Here is a 27,758-nt window from a genome sequence, read left to right as displayed (position 1 = left end):
ATCCGGCCCATGGGCCGGCAGTTTGACACCCCTGGTTTAGAGGAATGAATTAGCTGAAAGAGAAGCAATGCTTTACTCCACTCTTCCTCCTTTTCTAGAATCAAACTGAGCAGATTACTGAAAAAATCCTTCTTTCTGGATGAAGGGTAGAAATCCAGGGATTGCTAGTAGAACAAAGCTCCTAGTTCCTTATCTTCCATGCTAGAAACTTTTGTATGCTTATTTACAACTTGTAGTAAAATACTGCAGGCAACAAACATACACAAACACACCTATTCCAAACAATAGTTAAAGAAAGCCTGTTTTAAAACACACACATAGTACAGTGCAATATTTACCTAGCATTGATGATGTTACCTAATTTGGATAATATAAGGAAACAGCCAAGCTCAGAGAGCACCAAGGACCTCTCATTTCAACCCTGAGCTACAAATATTCTCCTTTATCAGTACCACATATTCAATTAGATGGCTTTACAAACAGTGCACAACATTCAGCTATGTTAGCTAAATTGAAAACAAACGACTTTTTCAAGCAATAGATGGAAGAAACAAACACAAGCATTTTGAAACTTGTGCTAGCATAAAATCTCTTTGCTACTTGTTAAAGTAAACAAGTCTTCTTTCAGTGCCACTACACAAGCCTGAAAAAAAGAGTTGCATTAATATATGTGTTTCATTAAATATGTTTTAACTATGCAGTTCATTAAAGCAGCAGCCATCTTCTTTCTGTCTCCCATGGAAGCCCGATAAAATTATTTAAAGATTTTCCCAATCTTTTTCAAAATGTGCAAGTCTTATACAGTAGCTCAGGGAAACCAAAAACAACATAGGTGAGAAAGCAGTCCAGTGGACCAAACAACACCAAACAACGACACTGTAGTATCGACAGTCTGTTTATTCAAAATTAGACTGAATTTATTTTTTTTCTAGTCATTTAGCTGAACATTATCTGAATGCATTTATGAATTTCTTTGAATAAAACCTGATAATTTTTTCATATAATTCCCATGTATGTGCACATATAAGTAAGACACCCCAATACCCCTATTATGTATTTCATCATAAAATGTAAATATGCATGTTTGTATATGAATTGAAATTTCTATCTATTAAATCACTACCAATTATTAGTTTCCTTTCAAGAAGGTGTCAGCAATATTTTTTAACCAGCAGGCATATCTGGAATTCTGAAGGAGTATTGAGGGCACTCTCATAAAGTAGTTAATATGGAGCTATCGGCAACCCTATCACCCTTCTATCCACTCACCTCAACTTCTGTTATTACTAACCTTCTCCTTAAATTCGGAAATCAAGTTTTCGACAGCCACTTTCATGTGTTCAGCTCTTTGTTTCTGAACAACAGCTGCTCTTTTCAGGGCGTTCCTCCTTTCCACTTTTCTTTTCTTTTCAGCCAAAATCTGCTGCTTATATTCACCAACTTGTCTCTTCCATGCAGCAATATTCTTCTCCATTGTCTGCAACAAAAATTTTTTAAATATATTCTGAGTACAGCAAAAATAATGTGAATTTTGGCTAGATGAAGGAATTGATCGAATGTTCAAAATATCCTGCCTCTATTATCTTTATAAATAACTCAAGATTATGAGCATACCTAACACTCCTTCCTTCTATTTTTCCCCACAAAAATCCTGGGAGATGAGTTGGGCTGAGAGAGTGACTAAATGTGAGTAAGTTCCATTACTGGATCAAGGCTATTGAAAATGTAGAATATGCGATAAAAGTATTTTGAATATCTAGCTGACATAATAAGTACTGAAAACATGAACACTAATGGAGGCTACCTGACTCATGCATACATTGTCAACTCTATATTCAAAGATAAACAGCAAGCCTGAGAAAGGAAGGAAATATTCTGCTACTGCTCTCTGGAAGAATATTATTTGTCTTGTACACAATCAAAAGCCATGCAATTTGTTAATAGTGTAAATCCCATCCACATCTACTCAGAAATAAAGTCCTTTTTTTTGCATTCAAAGGGGATTACTTCCAAGTACACTGTTATACAGAACTATACCCTATTCTTTAATTTATTGATAACCCTATAAACAAGGATAATAGGTTTTTGTATCCAGTACTAGAAAGGGAGTCATTCTGATCAGCTCAAATCAGTTTGGTTTATGTTCTTTGTGGAACATAAAGACAGCACAAAAGTACTGAAAATGGTTCAAAGCAAAACACGTATATTTGATCCAGATTATGAAACGAAACTGGGCAAGTGAAGAAGGAGAAAGTTGGAAAAATGTAAATAGGTCTTGGTATAGTTGTGGTGGCAACGGAACGGAAGCAGGGGATAGAAAAGAAAGTACTAGTAAGATCACGGGGAAGGAGAAGAGAGGCTACAAATTTCATTTCTGCTGAACCATGGCCTAACTGGAACACCACAGCTTATTTCAGATTTTAAAATATCCTACCTACTCTAAAAGGCTTTTTACAAGTTTCTCAAGTATAGAATCCACTGGATAACCAGTTGTCATGATATATTACAATTAAAGTAGTGTTTCTATGTGCAGAGGACAACAACACTGTCTTTTAAAAGACAATATACAAGTATAATCATTTTATGCAACAGCATCAAGAAACAAATCAAGTGGAGGAGTGCAAAAATGTTATTTTAACTGGATCAGACTGTCTAAAGAGGTTGCTTGGAGAAATATTTTAAGCTACTGTTCCAATATAAACTTTACAATCCTACATTTTCATTTCTGTAGCCAAGGCAGGTTAGAGCAGATCTGTGTAAGCTGAAGCCTGCTAAATCAAATGCAGCCCACCTTAGTGTATGATAACCTTCCAAAAATGCAAAAAAAAAAAATAAAAATCTTGTTTTGTGCCTGCCTGGAAATACATGGAAGGAAATTGTGAATGATGCATATGTTAAAATACAAGCAGGTTAGTTGGGCATAAATGGATCTCCATTTGCCCAGTGTACTGACAAATGTCCATAAGAAACCATATATAATATGTATCATTGTTCTTCCTGCTACCACTAGATGTCACCATTACAGTTCTGTAATTTCAACAAAAAAACTCCAACCTAGTCATAAAACAACTTTATGGCTAGAATGTTCACATTATTTACAACATCTGTCAATTATGGTTACACTTAAGAATATGCTCTTTTACAATGTAAATTAAAAATAAACAATGTGGTTATTTTCAATTTTTCTAAAAAAAATGCCTAAATGTAAATACAAAGAAAAAATACAAATTTAAATGTAATTTTTAAATGAAATATGTCAGAGATCAAAGAAATCAAATTTTCAGAATTTCTTCCATTTAGTCATGAGATGGATTCTATTTTTTTCCCCCAGAAAATTCATTTAAATCCCTGGTTTGGAATCTGAACTTGATTACTGGCCTTCAGAAACTATGACATTTAACAATTTTCTGTCTCTAAGACAAACATGCCTTTTCAAATCTTCGATTGAATTAAACAGATTAGCAGATATTGGAAAATTTGTATGTGCCCATCTAAATAGGCAAGTTTTTTAAAAAAAGAGCAGCCCATTCATTTTTATTTTGGATAAATGTTTACATAACTAGTTTTTAATAACTATAACTACTTTCTCAACTCAAAGATGTTCACCTGTTTATTGAGGAAACAAAAATTATAAAAAAAACTAACCTGAAATTTTGCTCTTAGTTGATTATTTTCTTCCTCTTTTTTATCTACCTGAGACTGTAGATGAGTTTGTACTGCTTGTATTACCTCAGAATGGCGGTATGTTTTTTGTACATTAGCCTAAAATATAAAAAAAAAGCCCAAATAAATTTCAAAAAGCTATATAAAATCAATTTTTTAAAAGCACTGAATTACTAATAGCTGCATCTGACATGATCATTACAAATTATGCTGAAATTTTAATTCACTGTAAATGTGCTCCTAATCCTTGTACTAATCCACCTTAAATATTTATACTGCATGCAGAACTATGAATAACAAAGCAAGTGTTTCAACTATTTGAAACTAGAAATGTTTTAATTTATAGACTATATGTATTTTTAAGACAAAAAATTATAAGTTTTTAAAAATGTAGAAATAGATAATGCAGATTACAACCAAATATAAACAGTCAAATATAGGCAAATATATAACAAATTAAAATATATGATTAATATATTATAATACATCATTAATGTTCTAGATGGTGAGAGTTCTTATCCATTCAAGCATTAAACTTTAAAAGTATTTGATTAACAGAAAGGGAGTTATTAAAAAGGGAGAGAGATTATGGATGATAAACAATGCCTTAAGAGAATCCTATGAATTATATGTAGATTATTATACAGTATGACAAATCAATATATATAAGTCAAACTCCAAATTTTATGTATAAAATTGCAGTCTAGAAATGGCTTCCTAATAGAATTGAATTCTACATCAGATTTATTTTTTAGATTAGATTAGATAACCTTTATTGTCATTTTTTTCCTTGTGGGCACAACGGCACACATTAAAAATGAAATTTAGTTGCTTGCTCTCAAGTGTTACTTACTTACATAACACACATTTAAAACATACTATATACAACGTATGTATAAACCTACACCCTTATATATAAGTAACATATAAACATTAATCACTGTCCATCTTGAGTACATAACGAAAAGAGAAAGCTTTAGAGTTCACAAGGTTAATGCTGAATGGAACAAAACTGTGACTGAATCTGGTTGTTCTGCTTCGGATACCATGGAGCCTCCTCCCAGAAGGTAACAAGGAAAACAGGTCGTGAAGAGGATGTGTAGTGTCCCAGATAATCTTACAGACCCTGCTTAAGCAATGCTTATGTTCTATGTCCTGGATGGGAGGGAACTGCCAATGATCTTTTCAGCCATCCTCACCACTCTCTGCACCGACTTCCTGTCTGAAGCAGTGATGCTTCCAAACCAGACTGTGATGCTGTATGACAGGATGCTCTTAGTCGTCCCTCTGTAGAAAGTGGTAAGGACTGGGGAAGGAAGATGTGCTTTTCTCATGTGACACAGAAAATGCAGGTGCCCCTGTGCCCGCTTCACCAATGTCTCACTATTGAGCGACCAAGTCAGCCTACCTGTTAACTGCATACCCAGGAATTTGATGCTGGTAACCATCTCCACAGGTGAATCATTAATGCACAGAGGAGTGTGGCTGTGCCTGCCTTTTCTGGAATCGACAATGATCTCTTTGGTTTTTCCAATATTTAACACTAGTCTGCTTTCCTTACACCAGTTCACCAAACCCTCAACCTCCTCAAGGTAAGCACTCTAAACCTAACATAAAGTTATTCCAGACAATTTAGTTAGCTGCTCTTCCACAGAGGGGATGGAAGATCCTTTTCAACAAAAATTATAGAAATCCCTTGTAGCCATCAACACACACAATGCCAAATCAGTATGAATGAATCTGTGGGTTAATGAAATATAATAAAATATTTCAGGATGAAACAGGATTATGAGTTTCAAAATGTGTTTCTTTCTGTGATGATTTTCTAGTCTTGTTGAATTTTACTATGTTACCACCCTATCTAGAAACAGGGTGAAACCTTTTCTACTTTTACTATTTTATTTTCTCTGGACGCCCTACTTTTTTCAGCAATAAATGGCTTTATACTTTTTCCAGTCACTTTTGGTTGAAAGATTTCACCCTCATCTTCCACGGTGCATTGGTGGAGTTTTTCTTTCAGAAGGGAAAAAAAAGCACAGGGAAAAGTATGAACTTCAGGAAAAGAAAAATAATAATTAAGAAGGAAAGAAACTTTCCTTGTTTCAAGCTTTTTATTTGCAATACAGGAGTCATATCTGCTAGCAATTGTAGCGTTTATGATAAAGATGGCTTGAAAATGCATGGTAAACTTTTACGCGACTGAAGGGGAATTTTTACTTCTTTGACGTAGTCAATCAACCACTTCACAATTAATGTGCACTTTCTGAAATGGACAGAAGCGCTAGAAGTAACATAATGTGGAAAATTCCAGAAACTGTTGCTAAATAAATAAAAAAAAATTTTTATGAATTTACTCCATTTTTACTTCCAAATGAATTCTCAAAGCAGCTAGTAATCATAACTATGAAAATAAATGCAAGAGCAAAGAAATAAAAGGTTGTTTGAAACTGTACTAAAACATCACAAGAAATGAGTAAAAATGTAGACAAAAATTACATCAATTGTTTAAATCAGCATAAATTCTTACTCAATAAATTTTAAATAAATAATGGATAGATAATAAAAATATGGCAGCATATTTATTCAAATATTCAATTCAGTTTAGTTTATTTCTAGATATGGGATTGAAGCTTAAAACAGGCAAATACATCCTGAAGCCCAAAGATTCCAAAAGCAATGGGATTACCATATAACCTTATAGCCAGGCACATCTTGTTATGAATACAAAAGTTAAAAAAAGAAGTATGCCTTAGAGAAAAATGCTCACTTACTTTTTCTTGCTGAAGCTGAGCTGAAAGCTCTAAAATATGCTTCTCTTTTTGAATCACTTCATTTCTGAGGCTCTTCAGACATAAGGAAGAAAAACCCAGTATCAGGAAATGTTTATGTGATTGCTCTTTTTAGGTGAATTCTATCCTTACTAATAAGTAGAATGTCCAGGACTCATTCACATAGCAAATGGTCAATATTTATTACACAAGCAAGCTTGATTTCCCCCCTCTTCTGCCAAGTACTAAAATGAGCCAGTTTACTGTAGTGGTTTAGGCACCAGATTAGAAATCAGGAGACCATTAGGGATGAAGTCAGCTAAGTGACCTTGGGCCAACCACTCTTTCTCAGCCCTAGGAAGGAGGCAATGGCAAACCACTTTTAATAAAGTGTAGGCATTTGTGCAGGCAGTTATCAGGACTCAAAAATGTGTACATGCCTGCGAGCACACACACACACACACACACACACTCTATTGAAAAGATAACAGATGTCAAGTGAACTCTATCAACGTCCGTCAAAAGAACAAAAGATGTTGGCCACTATAATGCAGCTGAAGACCTATTTTCATGCATATACCCAAGAAGGGGTGGGGTTTCAAAGATACAGCTGCAGCTGCCATCTTGCCTCTTCTGTTATCTGGCACCCATGGATATTTTTGTTTAAAACATAATCTGATAATTTAACTGGTTCCCCATTCAACATTTTTACTACATGAATGACAGATATCTTTCCAAAACCAATTTAGGTTTAAGCTATTAACACCCATTAGATATACGATTTATTCCATATTTATTTGTGCTGTATTTCTTACTAAGGCTTTGGGATTCTGTGATCCAAAATATCTTAAAGCTGATATACCACCAGATGTCTACTTTACTTACAGAATGATGAATCTTTACATATGCTATTATTTGTTATTAGTATAGCTAGTACAACTAAATATATTGTTCACTTAAGAGAGACTATAGCTGTTGCTATGAAGGTCAAAAAACTTTCCCAAGTTCAAAGAAATATAATAGAAAATAAAACCTTTCTTAAATATAATTTTTCCAGCTAATTAAAAAAATGAAGACACTTTCATGGCTTGGTTCTTCCAAATACAACAATGTTTGTGGGCCAAACCAAGCTTCAAATACGAGAAGCAGCTTTTGTTGCCTGGGTCACTTTAGCTTTTTGATCTAGCACAGGAGTCCTCAAACTTGGCCACTTTAAGACTTGTGGACTTCAATTCCCAGAATTCCCCAGCCAGCATGGTGATCTGGCAGGAGAGCTGAGTGGGCATACATGTGCTACATGTCACAAGATCTGGAGTTTTTGCATACGACCTTTAAAGCTATTAAAAATAAATAGTATGATTCTTCATGTATTCCATCAATTTTTTTCCTTGTGTTACTTTGAAAATACTTACCTAGCAACAAGTCGGACAAAGTTTTTAAAGAAATGCATATAGCTTTGGGGCATTGGGCTATGCACCCTGCTGCAGGCTAATATTCCAACCTGCATACAGCCATTTCCTTATTCTGCTGGTGTCTAAGTAGGCAGGCAGTGTATAGGATAACCTGGCTGCACAAGGTTTTTCTAAAAGCATTCCTGCTTCAGACTGTACATTTTGTTTCTAATTTTTTGTGTTCTGTTCATGTACTTTTTCTAAGTAACTTTTTACAATTATATGTAACAAAGAAATTGTAGAAGGATACCAGCGTTAGTCTGTGGTGACAAAAAAAAAAATCAGGAGTTTGGTAGTGCCTTTTCCAACTAGCCAAAATATGAGCTTTGCATCTGATAAACTGAGCCAAAACTGACAAAAACTGATGTCTTTTAATAAAATGAGTTAGTTGGAAAATATACTATCAGAAGTAGCAATCAAAGCATAAAGTTGTTATCTTTTTTTCTTCTCTTAGCAGGTGCTAAGTATATCTTCAAGAAATGGAGATGTTACCCTTGATGAGAGCAAGGTGTACAAGAAAAAAGAACTTACTTCAACATCCATTGCACTTTCTGATAAAGTCTGATCCAAATCTTTTGTCTCTTTACTGATAATCTAAAAACAAGAGAAACTGAATCCAATTGCTTCATTGTCATTCAAAAACACATACAACATACTAGTTTGACATGGTTTCTGCAGTATCAAATCTCCCCATCTTCCTAAAAGAATAGGGAAGACGCTCTGAATGTTACAATTCCCAGCATAGCCAATGATAAAGAACGCTGGATGTTGCAGTTTTGCTACATCTGGAAAGTGACTGATCACCCATTTCTAATAAATATACAAATATGTGCTATATTTATGCATAATTTAGAGCTAAGAACAAAGCAAAATTTATTCTCATTACCAAATACAGCTACAGAACTACAAAAAATGTCTATGGAGATTTTCAGTTATTTAGGTTATGGCTCTCCCAAAGGGGCTTTTTCAAGGAAAAACAAAGTCTAGTGTCTTTTGAAAAAGCACCCTTGGAACAACTACCAAAAATCTATTTTCTGTTAATAACTTCTGCATTCATTTTTGTTTATTCAGGCAATAAAGGGTAATGTATTTATGAACTCTGAATGTTTTTTTTTCCTTGAGGGATTGGAAAAGTACTCAATATTTAAAAGCAAAAATCTAATACATGATACAATAAACTGCTCATTTTGTCTACAAACAGCTGTTTTGCTAGAAGAGGGACATCCAGGAAAACTTTTTTTTTTCCTTCAATGAATGGCATAACCTAAATAGATTTATTTCAAGGAAGCAAATACTTCACTTTAATGTTTTTGATCATCTGGGAAAGCCGTTTGACAGATCTGCCGGGATGAAATTTTTACTTGCAAATGGATCTAATAAGCCATTCCTAAGTTACTCTGTCATTGAGTCGCTTTTTCACATATGCAAAGCAACAGAAACTTAGGGACAGAGTACTAAACCTGAAAGCATGTGATTCATTGCTCTGGTAAGTAATAGACAGGTACCGAAAACTTGGTATCTATGTTACATTTTTCTGTGAATGCACAACCTCCCTTTTAAATCCTAAATCAAAACAGTTACAAATATTTAATTCCCTTTTAATTCATGGTATACTTGGTCACAGTAATTTACATCCTTCTTACTTCTTTTTCCTTGCTTGACTCTAGTAGCCAGATTAACAATCCTTTCATTTTTTGGATAGCTTCTAGCTCCTTTGCCAGTAAGTCCTCTTGCATAGAAATTGTTATTTCATCTGAAGCAGCAATACAACAAGCCTAAAAAAAAAAAAAATGGTTAAACAGATTTCCAAAAACTCTAGTTTTTTAATGTCAGTTTTACTGTTAACATTATTATTTTAAAACTAACCATCTTGAAATACAGGTAATATCATCCAAATACAAGAACAGCTTGCTACAATGAATATGACCACTGGAATATTAAAAAAAATTTTTAGCAAAATTAATCTTCAAATCAGATATGGACTGCTAATCTGAAGTAATGTTAAAAATGTTCAATATTTGTATTGACTTATCAGAGATGAATCATAAACTTACCCAAATATTTTTTTAAACCCATAGCTTCATTTTTATTTTATTTTTTGCAGTCTCTTTGTGCTGAACTGAACACTGAAAGCTCTTGTCTTTCTAAATTTAGTCAGAGAATAGTAGACAAAGAGAAGAAAACTCATTTCTGCGATCACAATTCTACTCATAATTCTTATATGAGTTCACCTGATTTAGCAGAATTTATGGATAACTAACTGAACTTACTTTTGTAATTCTAACCAGACTTTCTTTAAATGATGGCAAAAAGATTTCTGCAGAGTCAACTGCCAGCTCTGCTTCACGAACCATTTCCTGAAAAGTAACTTTATCTTTCATGGTATCTTCCCAAGACCTAAACATAAAAATAATGCAAACAGAAATGTATTCTGTATTATAAAATACACAAAACCTGTTTACCCAACCCCTTATTTATACTAATTAAAAACATTGCATATCCATGCTTAACCATGGTTTATTGAATAAATTGTAGTGTATTAAATGGTGAATCAGGAGTAAAGCATTGAGGAAGAGCTAAAAGCACACACAGAATAAAGACTGACAAACTTTAAAAAGAAGCAAGCCAGGGAATGGCTGGGGAAAATTACTTTATTCTTCTCCAGACACCCTCAACTGCATGAATCCGTAATCAGTACTTTTTACAAGCACCGTGACTGGATTCATATAGAACAAAGAGCCAAAAGCGAATCACATTGTGATGCCTAAATTCATTCGAAGTGTATAAGACTACTTAATCCTTTGGACCTGCACATAATTTATTTAAAAGTAAAGATACTGGTTTATTCCCAGCATTTTTACCAAAATTTTTAATTAGATAATTTCACTATGCACTCTTTTACAAATCTTTCAACCTAGATCAGGGGTAGGCAACCTTGGCTCTTTTATGACTCATGGACTTCAACTCCCAGAATTCCCGAGCCAGTATAGATGGCCTGAGCCTGACCTAGATGGATACCTAGAAAATAGGAAGAATTTTTGAGGACTCTTAGTTGTCTCTGAATTAATGTTCTTCTTGAAGACTTTTCATTATCAGATTAGATAACATCACCAATGCTCTAACACAGGGATGTGAGCTTTAATATCATGCATGCAACTTTCATTCTGTTATTTTTCGAGATGTCATATAGGATGATGTGGTATATATTATGTAGAGCAGCCCTTTTAGGCTGCCTCGACTTTTTGAAATAAAAGCATTTGTTTATTTATAGCCTGCCTTTATTCTTTGTATAAATAACTCCAGGTGACAAACACACTTAATATTTCTTGCTCCTATTTCCTAATTTTACCACAACAACCACCCGGTGAGGCGAATTGGGCTGAAAAAAGAAGTGATTGGCCTGAAGTCATTCAGCCAGCTTTCATGCCTAAAACTAAAACTCGCAGGCTCCTAACTTCTAGCATGGCGTCTTAACTACCACACCAAGCTGGTTTTTAATGTTTTACAATAATAGTTATTAATTTGAGGTGATTTGAAGGACTGCCTCTTCCAAGTCCCTTCTCTACATCCCAACAGGTCCACCGGAAGGGGCATAATTGCAGGTTCTGCCCACTATATAACGTCACCTGACAGGACGCGGGAAGAAGGCCTTTTGTGCTGCTGCACCTGCTCTATGGAACATCATTCCCACCACCCAAATCAAGATGCGCCCAGCCCCGACAGCCTGAAGAAAGGGCCTGAAGACATGGCTGGGAATCTGGCCTGGGAATCAAAAAGTGGTGTGGAGCCCATAAAATGATTGCATTGCTCTTGAATCAGTTGTATTCTTGAATCAACTGTGTTAATCTAGTGACTTAATGTTGGAACAATGATGTAATGTTTTCATGTAACGTTTTGTCCAGCTTGTACAGATATTTTATGTTTTGGCTTTTTGATATTATATTTTAATTGCGAGCCATAAATGTAAGATGGATGGCTATATAAATTAAGTGAATTTAATCTTAATAAATGTTTCCAAAGTTATTCTGGATATGTTTTTTTTTTAAGAAAGCCATCTTCAAATCATTTGGTCAGCCTAGGAAAACTCAAAAGCTTTGTTTCTTGATTATATATCAAGCATAAGCCCATGGGATGGGGTGGGGGGGCTCTAAATCTGTAGATGGTAATCTACTACTTAGGAAAAAAACACACAAAACCCACACATTTTCAAGCTCTGTAGAACTCAATGTTACAAATAAGGACTGGGATAAACAAAAGAAAAAAAAAGAAAAATATCCTAAATTGTCATTTATTTCAGCTTTTCGTGTACATTTCAAGCCAGTCTCATATTGCAGTTTGTAGATTGTTTGCTAATAATAAATGATTTTATATTTACACATTTATGCATTTTCCCCCATGGATCAGTATGATTTTAAAGTACATTGCAATGGTATTTAAAAAAGGAAATCCTGCATCTGTACATCTATAACTAACCAGCCATATTTTGTGCTGCCAGTAGATACTGAATCTTCAAGCTCTTCTCTCACAAATATGATGTGCTAAGTGGTAATCTATTCAATATTTCTTTTAATATTTAAGAGAAAGGGGATGAAAAAGTGAAGATTTTGTCAAAATGAGTTTTAAGATTTAATAGTATTCAACTGGTTTGTTTTAAAATCCAAAGGTATTATTTGTGTCATTATAAATATATGTACACTTTATTGCTTTCAAGACAATTCTGGAGAAAAAAATTACCTACAAAATTTTCTAAAGCTTTGGCTCAACTTTTAATCCGGCTTTCCATAATCTACATATAGGCAGGAAATTCTTGGCAAGATAGGTGTAATAATAATGATAAAAACCAAATACATTCTAAAGGAAAATATGCTCTAAAACCCTTCCTTTTTCCATCCATCTCAAAGCATACCATTTTGGTTCACTTGGGCTCAAGGTGCTAGGCAATAGTTCTTTCATCCTTCTCCGATGTTTATTCATTAATCTGTTGTATGAGATCCAGTTCTCCTTCAGTGATTCAACCTCTTCACTTTCTGGGGGCTTACAAACTATTGATTTTGCTTCACTCTTTATTTTTTCCCATCCCCACACCCAATTTCCCAAAGCAAACTTTACATCAAAATTATGAGATTCTGAGATGCTAATACTTCCCTCTCTTCCTCCTGACACAACTTGTTATTAAGTAATGATGTTTAACCAAGACCAATATTTAATAGGAGTATTTAACCAAGACCAGCATATCACTAAAGCCATATAGATTTACGGGACATTTAATCTTAAGTCATAATAGTTGGCTTGTTGTAAAATTGCTAGAGCTATAAACAATTACAGCAAGATTCAAGATAGCCATAGAAGAAAACTGCCACATTTTCTATAATATCTGTACTGATAAGATAAAAGGAAGTATGTATCTTCTATATCTTACCTGGATTTTAATAAAATAAATAAATAAATCTTCAGACTTGGAAGATTGATGTCAGCCCTTCCAAGTAAGTCAGATAGGAAACACAACTAGATGACCTAAATCAACTTTATTATAAGGCTACATTAACAAAATTTTACAAGTCTGAAGGTACAAACCTCTTTGCTATCATTTTTAGCTATCTGATCAGTTAGGTCAGATTCTTTCTATGCAACTTTCTCTAATCATTAAGTGATTAGGCTCCTCCCTCTTGTTTGATTAGGCGGCTTTTCTTTTCTTGTCCCTTGATGTCATCCACAGATTACATTACACATGTCTGTCCTTATCTTTGACAGTAAATTCAGTTTTTCTACAACTGCCATATCTTCTTTGATCCTCTTTTTACTTTTTTGTAATCTAACGGCACTGGCTGGTTTATTGCTTCAGATACAAATAAAAAAAATCTTCATTATATCTTTTTAGATTTTCTTTTTGCCACACTGTCCTAAAATTAGCTTATTGTTTTGGTTTTCTTTATTATCACATTATTATTTTCTTTTCCGTTTTTTTCTTTCTTATGATGCATTTTCCATTTCTAGAAGGAAGACATCTTAATTTTCAAGCTTCCTAGAGAGTTGTGCTGACTTCTTCCCGAACTTTCTGAATTGTCCCAGGAACTGATTAAACAGGTTCCTTTTTGTTTATTTCACAGGGACAGGGCACACTCCTGACAATATTTTTATCTTTTTTAGTGTACATGGACAGATCTGTGAAAAATGAAGACAATGAAGCAGGATAGAGTATTATATGGTCACACAATAGTTTTCTTCAGGACCTCTTAAATATAGTAAAACCACTTGATTTGTTGGTGCACATGCATTCGGTTCTATAACTATAAAGCAATACTATTTGTAACAGCCAGATAACCAGTTTCCAAGTTAACACTGCAATAACATTACTTACATGTGTATCTGATCTGTCTATTGATTTATTTAATAAATAGTTTCCAGTTGGCTGGATGATTCTGTTCCAAGATGATCTTTTACAAAGTTTGAATCACGTGACTGAATAATGCAGCAATTTTTTTTCTGCTTCCCCAGAAGTAAGATAGGACATATGGTTCATTTCCTAAAATAAATCACATAAGATGTTTCTAGATAAATATGCTTGCTAGCTTAGCAATATATAATAATATATAACTGTCAAAATAGAGTTTTAAATAAAATCCTGTAAAATCAGACACTCTGAAAAATGCATCAAAGTTAGATGCAAAATTCCATTTTAAGGAATTGTGGACAAGATCCAGAGAAAGTTGGAATTCATTTGTTGCCTTTATCTCATGTTTTTCTAGCCAAATAGTAGAATGCTTTAAAATAAAGGCCATTTTCACAAGATGACTGTGATATGGCATGAAAATCAATTGTTCAAAGTAAAAGTCTTGTAAAATTACTTAAGTGAGAAATAGCAATCTGTTGCATTGTACCATATTTGAAAAAAATACATTGAGTTTATATTATTTTTGAGTTTATAAATATTATAGTTGTAGAGAATACATGAAATGGAAAACTATATTTTTCAATAGCTTACTGCATAACTGCTAGAGATAGTGTTTCTCAACCTTGGCAACTTTACAATGTGTGGGCTTCAACTCCCAAAATTCTCCAGCTAGGAAGAAAAGAGTTTCCTTTACACATTGTAAATAGATTGCTCTCCTGGCCATTCAAATACTGTCTAATCATGAATAACACATGAATGCTAAAATTGATTATTTGCAATGAATTTATTCTCATTGTGTTCCTTTGTCATTGTTTACTTTATTGTTCTATTCTGTTTACATGCCTTGTCAGATTTCTTTATTTTTATTACTGTAAAAAGTAATAAAGAGTAGCCCGAGATAAGCGGCAAATAATTTTAACAAATAAATATTCTATGCTGATTCAGTTTTAAAAAGAGAAAAATAATCCCCTTTAGTTTTCTTACTCTAAGGCTAATGATTGTTTTGCTGTTCTAGCCAAGTGCTATAATTTCAATTAGTGTACTGTCTAATAAAGCTATTTCAGGATTTGCACAATCCCATTGCTCAATCAGCAGCACTCTTTAGTTTACATTTTTCTTCAGATTATATTTGAAACTGTAGGCCTTAGCTTCATCACCAAATGCATTAGAATTATTAATTAATATAAAACTAAAAAACAGAAAAATAAATGGAGAGAGTGATATTAAAGGCAGAGTTATCCTACTTTGTATTATCAAAGTATAGAATTACTATGCAAATTATTTATTTATATTTATTTATTAATCAGATTTATATCCCACAATTAAAAAAAATTCTCAATGGCTTACAAAGATAAACAAACATCATGATTGTATCTAAGAATATCTTACAAATAAAATTAAAGAACAAATTAAAAATAAGGGAAAGTAAAAACAAAAGACAAATAAAGTATTCATATGCATAACTCTAGAGATGGGAACTTCTTAGCAGAGGGGTCCCCAACCCCCAGTCCGTGGACCAGTACTGGGCTGCGGCATGCCAGCAACCGGGCCACACAAACAAGCAAAGTCCCATCTGCGAGATGCAAGCAGCACAGAAAACCACACACCCTCCGGTCCTGTGGAAAAACCTCTCTCCACAGAACCCGTCCCTGGTGGCCAAAAGGTTGGGGACCTGTCTTAGCAGATAGTATTTTTCCTTTCACTTTTCATATGGCATGCTATAATCGCAGGATACAAAGTGTAGATTGCATAGAATTATGAGAACCGTCTCACACCAAAGAGCTTTCGTTCCTAATAGATGCAATTACATATTCCTAAAATTTAGATTATGAACAAGAATTTACGGATCCAAAAGGTTGTAAAGTTGTAGAGCATGAAGATATAAACGACAGGGCTAGTCATGATGGGATGGGCATCTCAGATACAGGTAGTCCTTGACTTATGACCAGTTAGGCCCAGAATTTGCATAGTTAGCAAAGTAGTTGTTAAGTAATGTTCTATTTTACAATCTTTTTTGTCACTGTTATTTATTATTTATTTGTTAAATTTTATACCCCTCCCAATTTCACTGATATAGGAACCTTGGGTGGCTTACAATATGATGAGCAAATCACTGCAGCTGTTAAGTGAGCAAATCTTGGCTTCTCTCATTGACTTTGCTGATCGGAAGGTCTGGGTAGGTCACAAATGGTGATCCACAATCCAGGTACTGCAATTGTCATAAATGCATGCCAGCTGCCAAATGCCTAAATTTTGATCATGCGACTGTGGGGATGCTGCAATGGTCCTAAGTGCGAGGACTGGCTGTAAGCCACTTTTTAAACTTTCATTTTAATTTCGAATGGTAGTAAATCAAGGATTATCTATAATGGGATGTTAGAAGGTAAAAAAATGCCTGCACCATTTGAATTAGCCCATTGCCTTCGCATATAGTAGAAGATGCTGTATTGTTATTCAAGATGCTGCTGACTTAGGATTCAATACCTGGGTAATGAATTGAAGATGGCATCATCTTCTCCTTTAACTTTAGTGGCAAAGTATCTTGGCCCTGTCCTAATCCAGGACCCTTCTTTCAGGAAGAGAAATATGTTTCTGCAACCTATGCTATAAGCATGTTCCTTATATTAGCATTCTATGGCAATTCACAGAATACTCTTTTCACTTCCAGTATTGAGTTTGGAAATTGATCCTGAAGTATGATAGTGACCTTAACAAGTTGAGAGGTGCACCACACAACTTCCACCCCTAATTAATATCCCTTTGTTAATTGGTAATTATTCACAGGGCTCAGAACTATTATTTTTACATTGCAATTCTCCTCATCAACATGCCATAAGGTCAAGAACGTAAAAACAATATAAAAATGGGAACATATATTAAAAAACCAAGTAATTTGGAAGCTGCATTTTCTGTTTCTGACATCTCAATGAAGACTGAAATTAATATCTGTAGTGAGGGAAGTATACACTATACATGCTCAACAAAAATTTTCATCTATTTCAAGTCTAAACCTTTCTACTCCCAGTTTACATACTGGTGCCCCCAGTTCACTTGCTAGTAGCACTTGCTACTAAAAAAAACACCTTTCCATATCACAGTCCTCACAGGCTTCTTTCTACCAGGGTTATAAGCAAACAAATATTCCTACCCAAAACTGAAATCAGCTAAAAAGTGCTTTCCTTGAATCCCATATTAACAGGCCTTTATACCAATAAGCAATAAGAGATAAAGAGAACTCAGTTCGTGGAAAGAGGCATGCGAGATGCCGCACCGTGGCAAAGGAACGGCGCTCTATACGTGCTCAGAGGCATTCTGCTTTTCAGACTGCAAATTAGCCTTGTTCCTTCATCGCCGTCAATTCTGAGCAACCATGTAACCATCATATAGAAAAGTGCAAGCTGTTTCGTGGGAGGGGGAGGGTTTCAAAGACCAAACATCAACCCAACATATCGCAGACCCACGAATCTCCACCTTTGGCCGCGACCCAGCCTTCTCCCCTGACCCAGTTAGCGATATTACCCATTGCTTTCCATTGCCACCGCCGCCTAATGCTCGCCGCCGCGGTCTCGGGCGGGAAAACCGAGCTCCGCTTCCTTCTCACCCTGGCAACAACCCTAGGAGGGCCGCCGGGAATCGCCGAGCATGCTCGGCTCAACTCCGGGCATGCTCAGGAGGGGCGATTGACGCCTTGCCTTGCCCTTACTGGGCGCTCTCTTAAGCGATGGGCTCTGTGCTTCTCTGCCTACCCAAAAAAATGTATCACTTTTCTTTCGGTAAAATGTATAGGGGGAGGGGGAGGAAACAACAACATTTTGATTTTGAAAAATTCAAGAATTATCCTTGTGAAACAAGCAGCCAAGCCTAATATTGAATATCCTTGTGAAACAAGCAGCCAAGCCTAATATTGAATAGAGCATGCTCAGTGGCTTCCTCCGAAACCGCTGCTATTTCCCCGGCTCAAGGTTCGATGTCAGTCCGAAACGGGGCTCAATTTTCTATCCCAGCGGGAAACACCTACGGCTCTATTGCTCCGCCAGGAAATCCGTAATGAAGCAAAACCAAAAGCGAATCAGCTTTAGGCTTTAGATGAGGCTTTGGCGACGCAGGACTCTGCAGAAACATTGCATTAAGAGAAGAGAAACGTTGCGAAGTTTAGCTACAAAGCGCAGCTAATTCTACTAAAGATCTAGAACGGGCTCTTCGGCTAATAAACAGTACCAATAAACAGTACCACTCCGGTGTTTCTTTTTTAAATCATAATAAACGCTTTTATTGATGTACGCACATTTATTCAGAAATAAAACCGGTTAAGTTCAATGCGGCTAAATAAATGCCAGGATTGCCGTCGTGAAAAGCGAATCCGGACGCACCAAATCCCGTGCCAGATTAAGCGCGCGGGGAATAACAGTTGTAAATACACAACGCCTCGATCTGCTGCTTTTTGTACCTGTGTAAGCCTTTTGTACCCATAAGCCACGCAAAGAGCTTTTTGGTGGAAGGGGCACTGAAACACCAATGCCTGAAATGCATGTAACTCATCCGTCTGCAGGACTTGGCCAGCCGCCAGGGACCCTTTCAAACGCCGTTTCTCCAGGAAAAGGGCGGGAGGTGATGAGGGACCCCCTTACCGCCTTCCTTTAATAAATCAGAGACGGTTCGCTCCATTTTTGCAGTCTATAAAACTGCACCCTTCGGGTCGCCTGCTCTTTTTCCCGCCCAAACAGGTTCCCAGCCGAGATTGAGAGGGCTTCCCGGCTTGGAAAAGTCCAGTTATGTTGCCTTTCCGCCTTAGTCCTTAGTTTGGCTGATTAGGAAAAGGCCGATTCTGTCCGGTTCCTTCAGCTGCTCCAGATAGGGGAGGGGGACGAATGACGCCGGGGCAAAGTTCCCTGGAAGGGAGATTGAATTCTCGAGAACGTTTCCAGGTTTTGAAATGGGTCGTTCCCGCTCTCCCTCCGCTTGGAGGAGAGATGCTTCACTCACGTTAAAATGCTTTGAGTGGAAATCTCTCTAGAACAGAGTAGGCCTTCTCAAATTAAGCCCTAGAACAGGGGTAGGCAACTTTGGCTTTTTTATGACTCGGGGACTTCAACTCCCAGAATTCCATGCTGGCTCAGGAATTCTGGGAGTTGAAGTCCCCGAGTCATAAAAAAGCCAAGGTTGCCTACCCCTGCCCTAGAAGAACTATTCTCATTCATAGTTTGAAACAATTCTCATCAATCTATTCACAAGACTTGTGTGTTATTTAACAGAATAACAGGTAAAAGATAAAAAAAAGTCATATACCTTTAGATTATTTTTTCTTACTGGCCCATATGCAATCAACAATGCCAAAATGTTCCTGTGTAAAGTAGATGGTGGAAGGGGCACTGACAGAGGCTAATATGCAAATTTGTCTTGGAGGCAGCACAGCAGATTAGGCAACAGTACAGCAGATTAGGCAACTGTTGTTGCCTAACAAAGCAAAAATGTGTCTTTTTCCTATGGCTGAGAGAAAATAACTTGCCTAAAGTGAAATCAGGCGGCTTTCGTGGCTAAGGTAGTTTTTATAAAGAATAAGCCTTATATAATATGTTATTCATAAGCTATATGCTATTCTACAATTCTACAGTGCACTATTCTAAAAGTATCCTTTAAATCAGTATATATAATTCCTCTCTATTCGTTCAACTTATTATATCTCCTTTCCTAAAAGTATCTTAGCTAAGTGCCTCTATAATTTAAGGTGACCAACCGTCCTCCTTTTGGGAGGACAGTCCTCCTTTTTTGAGTTCTGTCCTCCCTCAAAAAGTGTCCTCCTAAATGTCCTCCTTTTCCATAAACCGTCCTTCTTTTGGGAGGACAGTCCTCCTTTTGGAGTTCTGTCCTCCCTTGAAAATGTCCTCCTAAATGTCCTCTTTTTCTATATTTGAAGACTTATCTGCAGGACTTTTTTTTCCTCATAGAACGATCAGAAGGCGTTCCAGAATCTTTTTTTGATTTTTTTTCAACTTTTGCCTGAGCTGTGCTACTCCCCCTATTGGCTTTCGAAAGCCAATGGGAATTGCTGCTGAGCGCGCCAAAACACCCAGGTGGTAAACTTTGCATGTCAAGTTGCAGGAACTTTGCACCCCTCACTGCTACCCAACTACACCATCTCTTACTTAGTTCTGCAGATAGCTGGAAGAGACTGGAGCGGTAAGTTTCTCTTGATCTTCCCTGTTCGGTTCTACACGGGGATGCACAGAATAGGCGGTGGTGCTGGGGGGTGGCTGCAGGGCTGGAGCCAGCACAGCTGGTGGTTTGCAAGCCGCGGGGCCGGCTCTACGGGGATGCGCAGGGTGGGCAGTGGTGCTGGGGGGCGGCTGAGGGGACAGCTGCAGGGCCGGAGCCAGAGCAGCTGGTGCTTTGCCTTTGCGAGCCGTGGGGCCGGCTCTACGGGGATGCGCAGGGTGGGCGGTGGTGCTGGGGGGCGGCTCAGGGCCGGAACTGGCTTGGCTGGTGCTTTGCGAGCCGCGGGGCCGGCTCTCCATGGCAGGGCAGCGGTGCTGGCGGGGAGGCTGTGGGCCTTCCATGGGCCGCCCCAGCTGGTGGTCTACACAGTGCTGACCTGCGCTGTCACCACCTCACCCTGCGCATCTACGTGGCCATCCTGGAGCGCCTGGCTCACAACACCTGCCTCCACCGCCCACCCCCGCGCAGTCCAGCTGTGTAGATTTTTGGACAAGTGAGAAATCGAGATTGAATGTTGATACTCTAGCTGCAGCACTTGCTGTAAAATTCAATATGAAGGATATTTCTTGTTCAGATATTTCCAATATATTGTTAGAAGATGATACATTGACAAAAAATATTCATTCAATGGAAAAGTACTCATTTAAATAATTAATAGGCATGTAAGCATAATTACAATATAAAATGTTATTGTTACAAATGTTTTTTATTATGCATTGATCATATTATAGTGTATTCTGTATTATTGTTGCAATAAATACAATGTTTCTTTTATTTACGATATTTTTTTCTTCAATTTATTCGTGTCCTCCTTTTTGTTGTAAAAAAGTTGGTCACCTTATCTATATGCCTATTCCTTTAACAGAAATGGAAAATTATAACATGTACATTTCTTGTGTACCTCACAAGAGGTATGTTGCCCCTCCACATGCCTTCCCCAACCGTGCATTATTCTTATAAAATTACAGTATTTTCAGTCTATGAGTGAGAATTGTTGTGAGCAACTTATAGTCCTGTAGTGGCAAACCTATGGCAAGCGTGCCACAGGTGGCACGCAGAGCCCTTCTTGTGGGCACACGCGCCGTCGACCCAGGCCTAGGCCTTCAGGTGGGTTTTATAAAACCTTTTTGCTTTAGGCGTCTGCCCCATCTGCAAAAAAAAAAAAGGCTCAATCAACTCCTCGTGAGGAAATTTCAACTTCTCGCGGGGAAAAAAAAGATCACGCAAAGTTGGAATTGATTGATTGAACTTTTTAGGCCCACCCAGTCTGCCGTTATCACCGCAGCCATGCCCACCAATTGGCCATACCCACCCAATGGGTCATGCCCACCCGGCATCCAACGATACATAAGTGGGTTTTGGGTTGCAGTTTGGGCACTCAGTCTTTAAAAGGTTCGCCATCACTGTTATAGTCATTCAATTTAACACCCAGAGTTCTTATGGTAGATGGACATCTATATAGATTGATTTAATATAAACAAACAAACAAATAAAAAACAACAAGCACTTAGGTATAATAAGAACTCATATCCTAGAGAGCCAGTCTGGTGTAGTGGTTAAGGTGCTGGTCTAGAAACCACACAACTGTGAGTTCTACAGATAGCCTTCAACTTACAACAGTTCGCTTAGTGACTGTTCAAAGTTACTATGGCACTGAAAAAAGTGACTTATGACTCTTTTTTCACACTTATGACCATTGCAGCATCCCCACGGTCACATGATTTGGATGCTTGACAACTGACTCACACTTATGATGGTTGCAGTGTCCTGGGGTCATGTGATCACCTTTTGCAACCTTTTGACAAGCAACATCAATGGGGAAATGAGATTCACTTAACCGCGTTACTAATTTAACAATTGCAGCGATTCACTTAACATATGTGGCAAGAAAAGTTGCAAAATGGAGCAAACCACACTTAACAAATTTCTCACATCAACCTAAATTTTGGGCTCAATTGTGGTCGTAAGTTGAGGACTATCTGTAGTCCTGCTGCAGACATGAAAGCTAGCTAATAAAGGTGGGACACAAATCAAATAAATAAATAACCTAAGCAATTGACTAAACCTATTCTCCTACCACACCTTCTCAAAATGCGCCCATTCGAATTGTTTCTGCCATGTTTCCTATAGCTGACTATTTCCTTCTGTCTTTGTGGGCCATGTCTTCAGTTCACTTCAATCCTACTCATTCTAGCACAGTGATGGCGAACCTATGGCACAAGCGCCAGAGGTGGCACTTGGAGCCCTCTCTGTGGGCACACATGCCGCTGCCCCAGCCCTGCCTCCTCCCATGGCCCCTTCCACACCAGCAGCCCCTCGGAGGAGAGTCGCCCCCAGGCAGTGGGGACAAGACTCTGCCCTTGCGCCCTTTCGCAAACAGATGATGCTGTGGGGCACGGATGGAGGGTGTGGCCATCATGATGCTGCTGGGCTGCCTGGGCAAACTGCGGTGGGCCGTGGAGGTGGTGGGTGGCCCTGTGGGTGGGTAGAAGCAGGGCAGGGGTGGAGCGGGGCTGGGGCAGTGTGGGAGTGGGGCAGTTTTGGGGCACTCAGTGTCTAAAAGGTTCGCCATCACTGTTCTAGCATCTTCAATTCTCTCCAGCTAGCTTTCCAAGCTGCTTCTCAGCTTCTCTCAAAAATAAAACTTCCAGCTCTTTGACTGATATTTACTCCTTTGGTAGGATTGCTTTGATATTGTTTAGATGAAACCTCATGCCTTTTCTTTTCCACTTCTTTCTCATGAATAATCTTTCTGACATAAGAGGGCAGAACATCATGCCTTTTCTTCTTTCCTTCTCACTATCCTTACCACACCCAAAGTGGGGATTTTATATTCATTTTTGAGTTAGCTTTCTTCCTTGTCACCGGAATTAGTTTCTTTTTCCTCCATTCTTTGCCCTGTCCCATGACATGACCTTTAGCACTGACTTAGTTAAACTATAATCTGGAGCCCACAGATTTAATAAGCAATAAGAGCTTTTCTATCTCTTCCCTAAATCTAAGATTCAGTTTCCTGCATCCTGTAGTTAATCTTTCTTGCCATGAACCTCTTTTATGGCACACTTAGAGTTATGGCTTCACGCCAGATACTAAGTTATTATTGTTGAGGTTAGCCCAATGTAGGATAATTGAACAAGAAGATTTATGTGAGATTCAGTGTACTGGCCAAAAGGATCTGATAACACACTTTTCTGAACCATTCCTAATATTGTTTATGTAAGCAAATAATTGCTCTAGCTTTAAACATTACAGTGTCTTGGCGACGTTTCGACGAAGTCCCATTCGTCATCTTCAGGCTGGTGTTTTCAGCTTCGTGCTTCGAGAAGCACGAAGCTGAAAACACCAGCCTGAAGATGACAAATGGGACTTCGTCGAAACGTCGCCAAGACACTTCCAATTTTACGTGGGGGAAAACCCGAATAACCAAAGACCTACATACATACATACATACATACATACATACATACATACATACATATATATATATATATATATATATATTAACAGTACAAGTAAAAATTTGACTCTTGGGAATTTCCATTTTTTATTAAAATAATGATCACCAAGAGAAATTAAGAAATAAAAGTTTCTTTCAGCATCTGCCTTTTAACCCTGATGATGTCAAGTGTATTTGATGAAAGCTTGGTTGATTAAACTTTTATTTCTTAATTTCTCTTGGTGATCATTATTTTAATTATATGGAGTAGTCCACTTGTTATTTGGAAGTAAATGCTCTGAAACTGCTTGTATTGTTGCAGATTTAATATTTCGGACTAAAAGTTTACTGTATTTCTAGACAAAATACCATGATCCATTTTTTGGTTTTTGGAGTGACTCCTAAAGAAAAGAAAAACAAATGTTAACCAGGAAAGGCATAGTCTGGGCTTGCTCAGAATGGTTTTGCATATTTCCAGAACAATCATAAACCGTTCTCTGTCATTTGATTTAAAAAGTCCTGCTATTTCCTCATTTTTAATTTTGTTATTGTTTTAAAATACAAAAGAGAACAAGGCAACAAAGAACTAAAAAACACAAATGCAAACAACAAAAAAGAAACCTATTTTCAAATATAGGAAAAAAAATTAATATTGTTAAATTGTAACCACACAGAAAACAATTAGTCTTTCTATTAGACTGGTAAAGAGCCACTTTACAGACATAAAGTGAACACATATTTTCAATTTTCAATTCAGCATAGTAATCCTGGAATTGCTCAATTTTTCCAAAATTTTTATAATATCATATGCTCAGTACTCCCAGTAATAAAGTAATATTCAATAAAGTACTCAAAAGATAAGCAAGAACACATGCACAAGACTACATATAACAGCTCAAATTTCAAAGTCCTTAATGGGAGTGCCTCCTATTTCAGGTAACATCAGGGCACTGGTTCATATGCAATTTCTATATGAAGGTAAGCAAAACTAAGCTAAGCAGAGAAGCAAATTAACATAAATTAGAGTCTCTGAAGATAAGTGTCAAAACAAAGTGTCATTTACCATAGGGAACGTGGAATAGTAGTTAAGATTCAGTCCGGAGTTCAGAGAGGCCAAGCAAGCTTTATTGGGCAGTCCAAGTTCATCAACCTTTCAAAAGAAATAAGGTTCAGGTTTTCTATACAGGAAGAAAACACAGGCAAAACATGTCAAGAAAGGAAATCAGATGGTTGCTGCCAACAGTGAAACTTGGTCAGGACTGTCTCTTAAAACAGAATGCAGCCAGCTCTTCTTAGAACATAGAATAGTATGGTTGTAAAGAATCTTGTTGGTCTTCTAGTCGAACTTCCTGCCCATGGCAGGAGATCTAACACAAGTCTGGACAAATGGCTATCTAATCTCTTCTTGAAAGTCTCCAGAGATGAAGCAACTTCCTGAGGCAAGCTGTTCCATGGATTAATTGTTCTCACTATCAGGAAATATTTCCTTAGTTCTAGCTGGATCCCTTTTTAATGATCTTCCACCCATTACTTCTTGTTCTGCCCTGGAAAATAAATTAACTCTTCTCTGTGATAGCTCATCAAGTACTGGAAGACAATTATCATATCACCCCTAGTTCTTCTCTTGGTTAGATTAGGCCAGTGTTTCTCAACCTTGACAATTTTAAGGCATGTGGACTTCAACTCCCAGAATTCCACAGCCAGCATTGCTGGCTGTGGAATTCTGGGAGTTGAAGTCCACATGCCTTAAAATTGTCAAGGTTGAGAAACACTGGATTAGGCATACCTAGTTCCTTCAATCATTCATCATATGGTTTAGCCTCCAGACCGTTATCATCTTTATTGGTCTTCTCTGTTGCCTTTTTTTTTTTTTTTTTTTGTATATTCCAAGTGTGGTCTCACCAGTGCAGTATAAAGCAGTTCTATGACTTCATTTATTCTTGAAACTATCCCTCTGTTGATACAACCTAGTATTGCGTTTGGTCTTTTTGGCAGCTGCAGCAAATTGCTGGCTCATACTTACAGTAAGTGGTGGTCTATTAGGGCACCTAGATCTCTCTCACAGTTGCTATTATTGAGCCATCTACCACCTATTGTATATCTGTACTTGTGAGTTTTGTTGCCTAAGTGTGGAACCTTACTTTTCTCATCACTGAATTGCATTTTGTTGGATAGGGTCCAGTGTTCAAGTCTGTCAGGTTCTTCTAAATCTTGAGTCTGTCATTTCAAGTGTGAGCTATTCTCCCCAGCTTGTGGCAGCTGCAAATTTGATGAATTCTCCTACTATTCCCTCATCTGAATCTTTCATGAAGATTTTGAAAAGTACTGGGCCAAAGACAGAATTTGAGGTATCCCACTGATTGCTTCCCTCATGTAAGTGTAATTCCAATGAGGACTAACCCCCTGAGTGTGGTTGGTTAACTAGTTGCGAATCTACCTTGTGGTGATACTGTCCCACATTGTTCTATCTTACCAAGACGTTAGGTTGTAGTCTATTTTGTTAAATACCTTATTGAAGTCTAAGTAACCAATGTTACTAACACTGAATGAGTTTCCTTCAATCCTTAGCGAAAGATGTTTTAAATATAAATCTAGTCATTTTTTCCAAATCAACAGGAAAAGGGGGATTAGGGGAAAGTTACAATTGGACTAAGGCTCCAGATAAATTTGAAATAAGATTTTGGAGCTAATTATAAAAACTCTTTCTATGGGAAAATGATTTTTTTATTCTATTTTTTTTATTTTGACTTAATTTGATGATACTAATGCAGAATAAATTAAAATACTTTAACATTGGGTATAATGAAAGATCACTTTGAACAATGGACTTAGAAATTAATTTTAAGAGTGTCTATTCCTATAAGTAATGTTTTAAAAATGTATAAAAGAGAAATAAGTTTTACCTGATAAGACTGAGACTGTCCTTAAAGTGATTTTAAAATGACATGTTACAAGAATGATATGGACACAAAAGAAATTGGCCGATGTCTTAATAATTTAAAGGAATATACAAATAATAAGTCAAGAATGTGACCTGGATAATTTCCTAAATTGGATTTACAAAATAATTGTTAAAAGTTTTAAAAAATTTTATGAAAAGGGACAGAGAAAACATGAAAATATTTTGTGGGACGTTATTTGAAGGATCTAAAGATCAAGATTGTTAACCATAAAAGGAAGGAATATAAATATGGTTTAATTAATCAAGGTTAAAATAGATAAATGTTGTTATCTTTGTTAACTCTTAATGTACTTTTGCTGATCTGGACTGAATATTAAGTCCATAAGGGTTTGTTTATGGATAAGAGATGTGCTATGACAGAGGTCCTCAACCTTTTGGGCACCAGGGACCAGTTCCGTGGAGAGAGGTTTTTCCGCAGACCAGAGGGTGTTTGGTTTTGTGTGCTGCCTGTATCTCACAGATGGGGCTTTGCTTGTTTGTGCAGCCCAGTTGCTGGCATGCCGCAGCCCGGTTCTGGTCCACGGTACCCCTGCACTATGAGAAGAAGAAATCACTTGTATTTAAGAGAAAATGAATGGTTTATAATTGTTTTGATGAGGAAGACAGTTATTTATTATTTTCTTACTTTCTTTTCCATTTCTATTTCTGTTTCTCTTTTTCCTTTTTCCCCCCTGCACTTTCTACTCTTTTTTCAGTTTGTATTAGTTTTTACAGTTTTAAATATAATCTTTAATAAAATTATTACAGGAAACCACCTCCACTCAATTTTTGGAGAAATGCAAATAATAGACCATCATATGACTTCTATCCAAATATTGACTTCAAAAGTGGGGGGGGAAGTTAAGTTCATGAAGTGAACAAATTGCTTTCCTAT

At 36.9% G+C, this 27,758-nt stretch overlaps 1 protein-coding gene across 5 annotated transcripts in view; it reads right to left on the bottom strand.

Moving 5' to 3' along the window:
- ODF2L (outer dense fiber of sperm tails 2 like) overlaps nt 1–18,847 on the bottom strand; it is a 29,514-nt gene extending 10,667 nt beyond the window's left edge. For 3 of the 5 annotated variants that reach the window (XR_005553916.1, XM_039321025.1, XM_039321028.1), the window contains exons 1-8: nt 17,793–17,927; nt 14,241–14,405; nt 10,153–10,279; nt 9,526–9,657; nt 8,414–8,476; nt 6,435–6,506; nt 3,646–3,762; nt 1,292–1,477 (exon numbers count right to left, since the gene is read on the bottom strand). Coding sequence is in view for 4 of the 5 variants with exons in the window: in XM_039321025.1 (XP_039176959.1) it covers nt 1,292–1,477; nt 3,646–3,762; nt 6,435–6,506; nt 8,414–8,476; nt 9,526–9,657; nt 10,153–10,279; nt 14,241–14,242 (699 nt within the window). In the remaining variant the exon portion in view is untranslated. Of the gene's footprint in view, nt 1–1,291; nt 1,478–3,645; nt 3,763–6,434; nt 6,507–8,413; nt 8,477–9,525; nt 9,658–10,152; nt 10,280–14,240; nt 14,406–16,757; nt 17,751–17,792; nt 17,928–18,720 lie in introns of those variants that run through there. The other 2 variants (XM_039321026.1, XM_039321027.1) reach the window with 2 other exon arrangements.
- Nucleotides 18,848–27,758: the final 8,911 nt, after the last annotated feature.

Source organism: Crotalus tigris, unplaced genomic scaffold (genome assembly GCF_016545835.1).
Source record: "Crotalus tigris isolate CLP2741 ecotype Arizona unplaced genomic scaffold, ASM1654583v1 scf7180000023718.2468807, whole genome shotgun sequence".
In the NCBI taxonomy this organism is placed as follows: domain Eukaryota; kingdom Metazoa; phylum Chordata; class Lepidosauria; order Squamata; family Viperidae; genus Crotalus; species Crotalus tigris.
This window is presented reverse-complemented; position numbering and strand designations above follow the sequence as displayed.